General features: G+C 37.1%; 2 protein-coding genes across 2 annotated transcripts; one reads left to right on the top strand and one right to left on the bottom strand.

Annotated features, from left to right (window-relative positions):
• Positions 1 to 222: 222 nt before the first annotated feature.
• LOC119909687 (UPF0538 protein C2orf76 homolog) lies at positions 223 to 6,850 on the top strand. The gene is made up of 5 exons (XM_038727898.1): positions 223 to 473; positions 1,687 to 1,737; positions 2,083 to 2,120; positions 4,899 to 4,980; positions 5,756 to 6,850. The coding sequence occupies exons 1-5, from the start codon at positions 344 to 346 to the stop codon at positions 5,830 to 5,832; spliced, it is 378 nt and encodes a 125-aa protein (XP_038583826.1). The 5' UTR covers positions 223 to 343; the 3' UTR covers positions 5,833 to 6,850.
• Positions 6,851 to 8,583: 1,733 nt separating this feature from the next.
• On the bottom strand, positions 8,584 to 9,197 carry LOC119909685 (mas-related G-protein coupled receptor member A4-like; the record flags this gene model as incomplete). Its single annotated transcript, XM_038727896.1, has 1 exon — positions 8,584 to 9,197. A coding segment is annotated over one exon (483 nt), but the record flags the coding sequence as incomplete, so codon positions are not given.
• Between the last annotated feature and the right edge of the window lie 1,036 nt (positions 9,198 to 10,233).

The following is a 10,233-nucleotide window of genomic DNA, read 5'->3' as shown; positions in this document are numbered from 1 at the left end:
TGTAGGTTGTTGAGACTTGGCCATTGTGGATTGAATCAGTCTTTATATATCATAAGAAAGCATCCTAATGGGCTTTGTGAGTGTGGGAACATTTGAGCATATTTTACTGAAAATGCTACAAAATATAGAAAGGAGCATTTTACAGAAGAGATCATCAGATTATCGTCATAGTGACTTCCTGAAGAGGGCAGTAATACGCCTAGAAGCGTAGAAGAAGCTGCAGAAGAAGAAAAAGCTTCTGCTAAACAACTCAACACGCCAGCGTTTACAGGAAGAGCGACTAAACTCACGTTATCAGAGTTAAAGGGGGCAGCGGGTCCAGCCGCGGGTCCAGCAGCAGGACATGGCAGGTGCAGCCGTGGTCACTGTTCGCCTGGTCAGGTCCTTCGAGCACAGAAACTTTAAACCAGTGGTGTTTCACGGGGTCGACGTTGACCAAAAGGTACATGACTTCATTCAGCTCGTCAGGGACGGTAAGTAAACAGGACGGCAGGTTTGTCACATGTCATCATCATATTCAAGGTTCAAGCCACATTATTATTCTGCAACAAAGAGCTTTCTCAACTAAATGAACGCCTGCTCACATGACGTGCAAATATTTAAAATTATAATACAAATAAACCCTTCAAAAGAGGCAAAAACGAGAGTTCAGCGGGGTCTGTCTTATCTGTATCTGTAAATATTACAATATATTTCCCATAATCATGCCTTATAGTCAAGAATCTTGAAATAAAATTACAGACACTCCTAAAATGGGCCACCATTTTCCAACCTTGACGTTAGTTGAACGTCTTGTCTGTCTGCATCACTCGCTGCTGCTGCTCCAGGCAGTGCATGAATGGAGACACTGCAGGTTAATGTCAGGAGTTATGCAGCTTGTTTAATACACTTAATCTTTAATGACTGTACATTGAGGGGAATTGCACTCAAACCTTCTTGAGCTACTTTCAATGACAATAAAGCTTTCTGATCTGATTCTGATGTAACTTTCCTACCTTCAGTTTCTTAATTAGCATAACTTTTTTGCAATAAGCATGGTATTTGTTTTCACTGTGGGATTCATGAATTTTACCTGGCCAGGTAAATGTTAAAGTCCAGGTTTGTTATTTCAAATGTTTTAATTTTTATTTATATAGCACCAATTCGTAACAAAAGTCATCTCATTGCACATTTCTTATAGAGCAGGTCTAGACAGTAGGTACTCTGTTTAATATTATTTACAGAGACACAACAATTCCCATTTCCCCAACAATGTATGATGACGGCTTTATTGAACACAGATTATATTTCATTCACGGTCAACATGAGCAAAAGGAAAGGAGATATTTGCTAAAAAAAAAAAAGACTAAGTTGTAACTTAAAACTTTGGTTCTGGTTCAGTATTGCGTTGGTCTGTGTTTGAGCATAAATTATGGTCTGCTGTGTGTGTGTGAGGGTCTGACTTTCTGGCAGTTTTGCTCTAGAATACTTGAGGATCTGGGCCGTGACTTATGGGGCACTTATGACCTGGGGTTGTCATTGTATAATTCGACCCCCCCCCCCCGGTTGTCATTGTATAATTCGACCCCCCCTGGTTTTCATTGTATAATTTGCACCATGGTGAACAGTCTGTGGCTGGGTGGTTTTTTTCTAGTAATCAAGTTAACTAGAAGCTAAAGTAGTTGTAAAACCTCCATTCTCTTCCAGATATTGCAACAAGACCAGGGCTTCCTCCTCCTTTCAAGAAATATGCTTATGGTATGTATGCCCGGCATGATTTGCATTAGCGTTATGGAGTGTGATAAATCAGTTTTTTTTTCCTAATAATAGTCCATTATCCATCAGATGGTCTGAGATCCTGTGGGACCATGTTAGACATGTTAAACAAACCTGTACACTTGTTTTTTTTTATCATATTTATTTCGTAGCATCAATGTAAACCACTTACCCATCATAAGTTACCTATTTAAATTGTGTATTTGATTAATTTTGATCTACAGCGAGAAACAGCTAAAGGCAGCTAAATGAGTCCTTCCCACAAGGTTGTAATTTTATGTGCGTTCACTCTATGGCATCTGGCAAATGGTTCTCGTATAATTTCAGACACAATGAAGATTATCCACCAAGCACACGGAGCAAAGGTATGTATAGCAAAAAAGGTGTATATCACACTGCTGTGGCAGAAACTAAAAATAGTGTGTCACTGGTCGACTGACAGATATAATATTGAAATATAGATCACACTGCCTTTATTCATCATCATGTATTTATAGGTTTGGTTTTTTTGTTGTTTTTTTATTATTTATTGAAATCTGGTGATATCTGCAAACACTACATAGGGACTTCAAAGTCTGCAGACGCAGCACTGCTGTTCTGTTCAGTAAAGACATGAACCTTAATTTTGCTTTGAGACAAACAAATGTATGAGTGTGGCGTATATTTTCTCTGCTATGATATACAGTTACTTTTAGGGCTGAACAATTAATTGCATTTGCAATATTATCGCTATTTAATAAAACGAGATTTTCTAATCGCAAAGGCTGCCAACTTCTGAATTGAACCCCAAACTGAGTATTTTTTGTTTGCTTGCTGGGATGGAGGAGATTAGAACTGAGATAAGGACACATTAATATGTGGTTGAACTCCACGTTTTGTCTGGAGCGCCTACTGTATAACACACTGGTAAACTTATTTTTTTCTTGTGGTCTGTAGGTAGGCCGACCTGATGATATTATATCATATTATTTAATGCCACGACTTGACTCAAATTATCTTTCTCATATTATTATAACATATCCTCTCCACATTTGCTCATAATAATAATAATTCTACCTAATTCATCATAAGACAGGCCTGACCCACAAGAAAGAACAGTGTATGTTATATGTTGGTCATACTATAAACTGATTTACTGTTTGTCCATTTTGATTAATATAGAAGGTAAAGAGCTTAAAAATTAATCGCATATTAAATCGCAATATTGATTAAAAAAAATTGCAATTACATTATTTTCCAAAATTGTTCAGCCCTAGTTACTGTTATACAGTATGTAGCCATTTTAGTAAAAAGTGTGTTTACAGGTATATGTAATAACTGCCCCAATGCTCACAATCTGTGCAAGGAACAACATATCTGAGTGCAATCTCACAGTCTGACTCTGAGCAGAAGCAGAGCAATGTAAGAGCAGGCAGGGGCAACAAATATTACATTTAAACTCTCAGATAACATTAATTTAAATTAAATTTATCTTCAAGAAGAAATTGTATCGTCTATTAAAGCGCTATAGAGATGGTAGGAATCTGCGGTTTAAAAGATGCGAGATAAGACAGTTCTACCCAGGATGACAACGGACAGAGGCCGGCCAGCCGTCTCGGGGCCGAGCTATTCAATACTGACATAACCTGAGATGTGCGGATGGTCTCAACTGGCCTCTGGAAGCAAACTTCCAAATAGGCATTATTTGGGCAAAGTGACCACATATTAAGGTTCAAAATGGGTACTTTCTTTCTTGAACAAAAACAACAACAAAACTTATGATTACAGTTTAGAGCCTGGCTCAAAATTTCCACCACTGCCGAGGTCGGTACATAATGCATTCTGGAATACCTGCTATCCCAAGGCCGCAAGAGTAAGCTCCCAAAGTACAGTTGATAAAACAGTACGAGCAAAAACACACACGTCAGGTCATTTGGACTGTGGACTTTAATTGGAACGGTACTTGATAGGGCTGAGCGATTAATTGCATTTGCGATATTATCGCAATGTGATAAAATGAGATTTTCTAATCGCAAAGGCTGCGATTACGCTCTGGTCACATGACACCCAAGAGGAAAGCAGTCTGAAGACGAAGCATCAACTTTGCACATTAAGCTGTACCTTGACTTGTTGTTGTACAACGGCCTTAAGCTTGACAGAAGCTGCAACTACAGAAACTTTAGTGTTGTATTGAGCACTTACTGTATAACACACTGTGGTAAACTTAGTTGTTCTTGTGGTCTGTAGGTAGGCCGACCTGAGGATATAATATCATATAAATTTAATGACTTGACTCTCAAATTATCTTTCTCGTATTATTAAAATTTTATATTTCTTCTCCACCATAGCTCATACTAATAATTCATGCATTCCTGATAATTTCATCAAACACAGCCTGACCCACTAGAAAGAAGAGTGTATGTTTAATATAGCTAATATTGTGTTGGTCGTACTACACACGGATTTACTGCTTGTCCGTTTTGAATAATACAGAAGGTAAAGAGCTTGAATGAAAAATTAATCGCATAGTGATTGGTAAAAAAATAATTACTTTATAAATGGGAAGCGCTGCCCATGTGAGAGTTGCCTCTGTCAGACCCACTTATACCATGTGTTCAGCAGAATATGGAGGCTGTCTGTTTTTATATCCTACTGTTGTAATACATTCATTGTAATCATTGTAATCAAATTAATTGATATTGATTCAATTTGTCATATTTTCATGAATCACCACATGATTTTACTCTTTCTTATGACGGAATGTGCTTAAAGTGTAAAACACAGAATTCCAAATAATTTAAACGTAAAACAAAGAACTTTGGAAAAAATAAAGCTGAATCGGGCTTGAATTTTCACAAGGCTCAATCCATGGTCTGATCGTACAATTTGTGAATGTAGCATAACAATAGCAAGCTCCATCGAGAGGTAGTTACGTTAGCAGTAAAAATGTCAACGGAGAACGTCGATGACGACCCACGGATCCGTAATACGCCCGCTCCACGACACTAGTAGTTTCGGAAAAAATCCTAGGGTAAATAATATATGTGTGTGTGTGTGTGTGTGTGTGTGTATATCATTGTATTATAGTTGGAAAACTGAAGTTTTTCACCTTGGTTTTATGTTTTACAAATGCATATAATGGAATTCTGTTGTTTTTTTGACAGACTAATGAGTTGGTGATGAGTTTAGATGATGATGAAAAGTTAATTCTGCAAGATGGCCAAACCCTTAGAGCTGCTGGTGTTGGTAAGAGTTTGTCATTAATAAAAAAAATAAAAAAATGTCTTGAAACACAAATGAAATTTCTGTCATGATGGTTATTATGTGCATTTTATGTATTTTATGTCATTGATAGAAGTGGACAGATGTTAAAACACCCGTCAGAATAATACAGTGCAGTTCAACAGCACCACAATCTGTAGCTTTCAGAATTACCATAAAGTTGAATTTTCACCTCTCTGAAACAAACTTTAGAACAGTTATGAAGGGACGATCTCTTCCAGGCCTGTTGGATTAGATTTGAACGGATGATGATGATGCATGATATTTTTTAATCAGGTGTTATTTACACTTTCTGAAGACATTCTTATCTCATTTGTCCATCAAAAATACACATAAATATTTATTAATATTTATCATTGCGCTTATGTGTGCTTATGAATACATGTTGTATATTGTAACTTACCAGTGCTTTAACTGAGTACATCAAAACCTTAACATTGTCTGTTTGCTCCATGGAAACCATGGAAATGGTCTAGATGCATAATTTGCAAAGATGCATTCAGCCTGATCGACAGTATGTGTCTGTAATATTTGTTTATAAAATAATTGTAAATAAAATAAAATTGTAAATATAAATATATTATATGTTGTAATGTCCTGTAATGATACTGAGGGCAATAATAGAAGTCTAATAAAATATTTTCCAATAATAAGTCTATGAATTAGACTTATATCAATGAACTGTTGCAGAAAGTATAGTTTGATCACAGCGTAAACATTTTTGTGTTTGTCGTTTCAGCAAATGAAACAGAAGTGGCCTTTTTCCGGAAAGAAGACTACGGTCTCTACAAAGCTAATCCCAAAACTGCTTGGTGACCACAGTATTTTATTTTGCAGCAGAGCGGGTGAAGCATGCCAGGAACAAAAGGAAAACAGAATGGTGTCATTATGTTTATACTGAAGAGTTTTAAATTGTGTTTTGTTTTTTTTTAAACTAAAGCTTATGATCCACCACACTGGTATGCTTTTTCAGTTCTGTTTTTCATTCTTCCTTTTTTGGATATTTGTTTTCAATATTGTTTTAAAATATGGTGAATAAAGTTTTTTTTGACAGCTGAAGCTTTGATTGTGTGATGTAGTTAAGTCAGTATAGTTATGAGACAGTATATGTTAAAAGTATCCGGTTTAATGAACAAAACTTAAAAAGATTGTAAGCTGCAAAACAAACTATGTATGTACAAACTATGTTTCCAAAAAAAGTTGGCATGCCATGTAAAATGTGAAAGGAAACCAAAATCAATGTGATGATATGCAAAAAAAAAAAAAATGAAATGTTTAATTGAAAATAACACAGAACACCTTTTTGTTTGAGCGTCAGCAGATAAGGACTTTGGCATCAGTAACTCAGTGGTTGTTTGTGCCAGGTCTCTCAAATTTTGATACATACTATCGATATCTGGTTTTTACAAATACAACTCACTTGGACAACTACCACACAATCACAGGATATGTGAGTTAGTATCAAATACAAAAGAGTTGCATTGTTACATCCTGGGGCGATTTGGATCACTAGCTGGGGATGGCTGTAACAATGAAAGGGAATTTGCTAAAATAAGATCAAATCTACGCTCCCTCAACAGTTATGGAAATATACCTGACGCATTCAGAGCTGTGTGTCGTCCACCAATTGGCGCATCGGACCACAATGTTGTACATTCGCTTCCAAAATATAAAGCCCAACAAGTGAGGTCAGTCACAGAGGAGATCGAGATTTGGAATGAGGTTATGAAAATGAAGCAAATGTATTTTACTAGAAATGTTATCAAAACACATTAATGCTGAAACTATCTTAAAATATTGCATGTTGTACTGAGAATAAAAGGAATGTCAGCCATTTTTTTTGTTTTTTACATAAAGAAACTTGGCAGCTATGTGATGTGGTCTAATAGAAAAGAATGTTGGGTTGTTGTTTCAAAAAAAGATGGAGCTGCTTATTCATGCTTTTATTTTATCACGTTTGTATGTGATAAAATAAATGTACTGCACCCTTGTTTGAACAAATCATTCATAAGCTGACAAATTGTACAGAATGCAGCTGCAAGGCTTTAGACTGGGACCAGCAGGTCGCACATTACTTCTGTGCTAGAGGCCGGTCACTGGCTTCCTCTTGGCATCAGTGTGCATTTTAAAATTCATCAAAGTCATCACTTACAGAGCCTTGCACGGTCAAGCTGACTCATACATTCAGGGCCTATGACATGCAAACACCAGTGGTCAGTCTTTGAGGTCTTCAGCCCAAGACCTCTTAAATATTCCCACAACAAGAGGTGACTGTGCTTTTAGCGTTGTGGCTCCTAGGCTCTGGAACTCTTTCCCTGTAGCCTTAAGATCCTTAAAAAGCACCTAAAGATTATTTAATAAGAAATGGCAAAACCCTGCAAAGATATTGTGTCAGCAAAATTATATTCAGTGGGGTGAAATATCCACATTATAAGCACACTTATTACAAAAATGAAACAACCTCTGTAGTAATGACATGTGGGCAGCTGTTTACCTCATTAATAAACCCAACACACACACACACACACACAGACCAATACACACACTCTTTAACTCTCACCACCCTCTGGAGCATAGAGTTCATCAGATCTGATGACATACCAACAAGTGCCCAAGCCCAAGAAAAGGAACATAAAAGCACTTAAAAGCTTGTGGATATCCAAACTAGACCTTTGTGAAAATAGCCACAAGATCCAGGAAGAACACCTGTCATGGAAATGTATCTTGCGGGTGAGGGATTAAGCAAATAATTGAGTAACAACCAACCGTTGTCTTTAAAGAATTTATTAATAAAAAAGAGTACTAAAATACATTTACAGCTGATCCAGAGACCTGCTACTTCCTAGGGAAGCTTTGGGCGTCTGGCCCCGAGCAAAGGGATGCATAATCATTTGCACAGTCTAGGTTTCTATGTTTTGGGGAACAGAGATCCTCTCTCAGCCTTGAATGAACATTCCAGGAGAGGAGAGGAACATCAAGAAGTGGAAAACACCAAAACAATCTCACAGCTCTGACCTAAACCCTAGTAAATGTGGACGGACTAACATAAGGAGTATAGAAGAAGGGAAGGTGAAGGATAAAAATACAATACATATATATCTATAAGCCATAACAATAATAGAAATAATAATAATATTAAAAGATCATACATGAAAGATTAAATGTAAGAGAACAATCTTCTGCTATAACAACACCCAACACTAAGGATTATGGGAAAAGAAGAGTAAACAAATACGTGTCTGGAGTATTAGAGAAACTAATTTTTTCAACAAACTCCACATCACTGTGGTTTTAGTTAAACCTTAATTTTTCAGGTTTTGATTTAGTGAGCTGGTCAAAGACAAACGTTCACAGTTTTGCCAAGAAACAGATTTTTTTATTGGATTTCCAGAAAATGTACAATTTCATATAAAAAGATTTTGTCCATATTGCTAAGCACAACCGTAAAAATAAATAAAAAAGCTTTTAATTTTAATCACATCCTAAAAACTAGCATGCACACAACTGAAGAAACAAAAATTAAACTTATATGAAATAAAGATAAGCAAACAATATGCGGTTTGTTTCTCATCTGTACAAAAATAATAAAAAATACACACAGTTTGGGGTAAAAATACATTACTTTATTTATCATTATTACTAACAAAGAAAAGTAAACAACTAAGTTAAAATGTGCATGAACACGTCTTAAGATGCATTCATACTGATGGACTGCTGATATCTTTGCTATCTATTCTGCAACAACACACAGAGGCCAAAAGCTTGTCTATGACCCCTTTCCTCATGAAGACATACAGGACCAAGTCTGCAAGAGGACTCAACCTAACAAAGATGAAAGGCAGGAACAAGAGGTGCTCGTCATAGTCAAATACTCCCAGATAACAAATGATGGTGGGCAGGAACAGCAGCGTGTAAATAAGCAGCACCAGAACCAAAATTCCCACAATTCTTCGTTTTTCATCAGAGGGGACAGAGATGGAAGCAGACAGGGCTCTGAGGGTCCCAACCAGGAAGAAGATTAACAGTGGGAAGGGAAGGAGGAAAATGACGGCAAAGAGTATTGATTCTAGCACATAAACATGGCAGACATGCAAAGTGAGAAAATATACAAGAGGAATGGCCCAGACCAGGACACAGACCGCCACAGAGGTCTTGATGGTTCGTCTGAAGCGGTACCACAGCGGGGTGGGCGATGACCAAATACCTGTAATACAAGATGGACACAAAGTCTTTGAGGAGCTTCAGAGTTATAAATTAATATAATGTTCAGTACTGTTCAATGTTCAGTACTGGATAGACAGACAGATACCTTTCCAGGGCGACGCAGACCATGAAGCCAACACTAGCAATCAGACCAGAGAGGTAAATATAAAAGGCGCTGGTATGCATCATCCCATGTTGTGCTACATCAACGATCATGTAGCAGAGCTGAAGGAGGTCGGTAATGAGAAGGTTGATGACGTAGATCGGAGCAACATGATCACTTCTCACCTGCAGGTAAAAGTCAACAAGCAGTTGGAAACATGTTGTGAAGTCCAACTCCTCCCAAAACTGTCATCTTGCTCTGCACAGCAGCTGCAGTCAGAGCCATTTCTGACTTTTTCATCCAACAGAAATCTCAGATATGACACACTGGCCAATAACTGCAGTAACAAGACTAAGAGCCAGATTTCCTGCAGCTTCTGCAGCAGTTTTTCAGCCACAGATATGAAGCATTTCTGGCTCAAACACATGCGCTGAATTTATCAAACAGACTGGAGTCGCAGTTTGAGGCTCATGTTTGTGTTTGCAAAGTGAGCCTCTCTCCTCATTGTATGTGTATTTCAGGGAGGATCGCACAAGTAATAAGAGGAGACATGTTAACAGAGGTTCATTATGTTTCACTGGATTTCCTGAGGTCACAAAAATTTTAACCTGTCAGTTTGCAGAGAAACATAAGTATGAGCTGCATTAAATATAGGCTTACATTTAACTTAACAATTAGACTATTATTATTTTTTAATACAATATTTGAATTGTAACGTATAAAACATGTTTTGGTTGTGTTCATTAATCTTTTAATGACCATCTAAACAGTAAATTCACTGCAGGCTGCAGCAAAACTTTTCTTTGTTTTGTTAAAACCATATGTATTAGTAGATCACTTCATCTCCATTTCCTTCACGATGAACATGTTGATATTTCGAGTAATAACCTACCAGTTTACCTCAAGTGGAG

Source organism: Micropterus salmoides, unplaced genomic scaffold, assembly GCF_014851395.1.
Source record: "Micropterus salmoides isolate LMB-PRFRI ecotype aquatic unplaced genomic scaffold, ASM1485139v1 Ms_hic_scaffold_1821, whole genome shotgun sequence".
Taxonomy (NCBI): Eukaryota; Metazoa; Chordata; class Actinopteri; order Centrarchiformes; family Centrarchidae; genus Micropterus; species Micropterus salmoides.
This window is presented reverse-complemented; position numbering and strand designations above follow the sequence as displayed.

Bases quoted from the DNA above. Each gene is read 5' to 3' on its own strand.
- LOC119909687 (XM_038727898.1), top strand. From the start codon at position 344: ATGGCAGGTGCAGCCGTGGTCACTGTTCGCCTGGTCAGGTCCTTCGAG. The intron at 474-1,686 runs GTAAGTAAACAG...ATTCTCTTCCAG, and splicing joins CATTCAGCTCGTCAGGGACG to ATATTGCAACAAGACCAGGG. The intron at 4,981-5,755 runs GTAAGAGTTTGT...TTGTCGTTTCAG, and splicing joins CCTTAGAGCTGCTGGTGTTG to CAAATGAAACAGAAGTGGCC.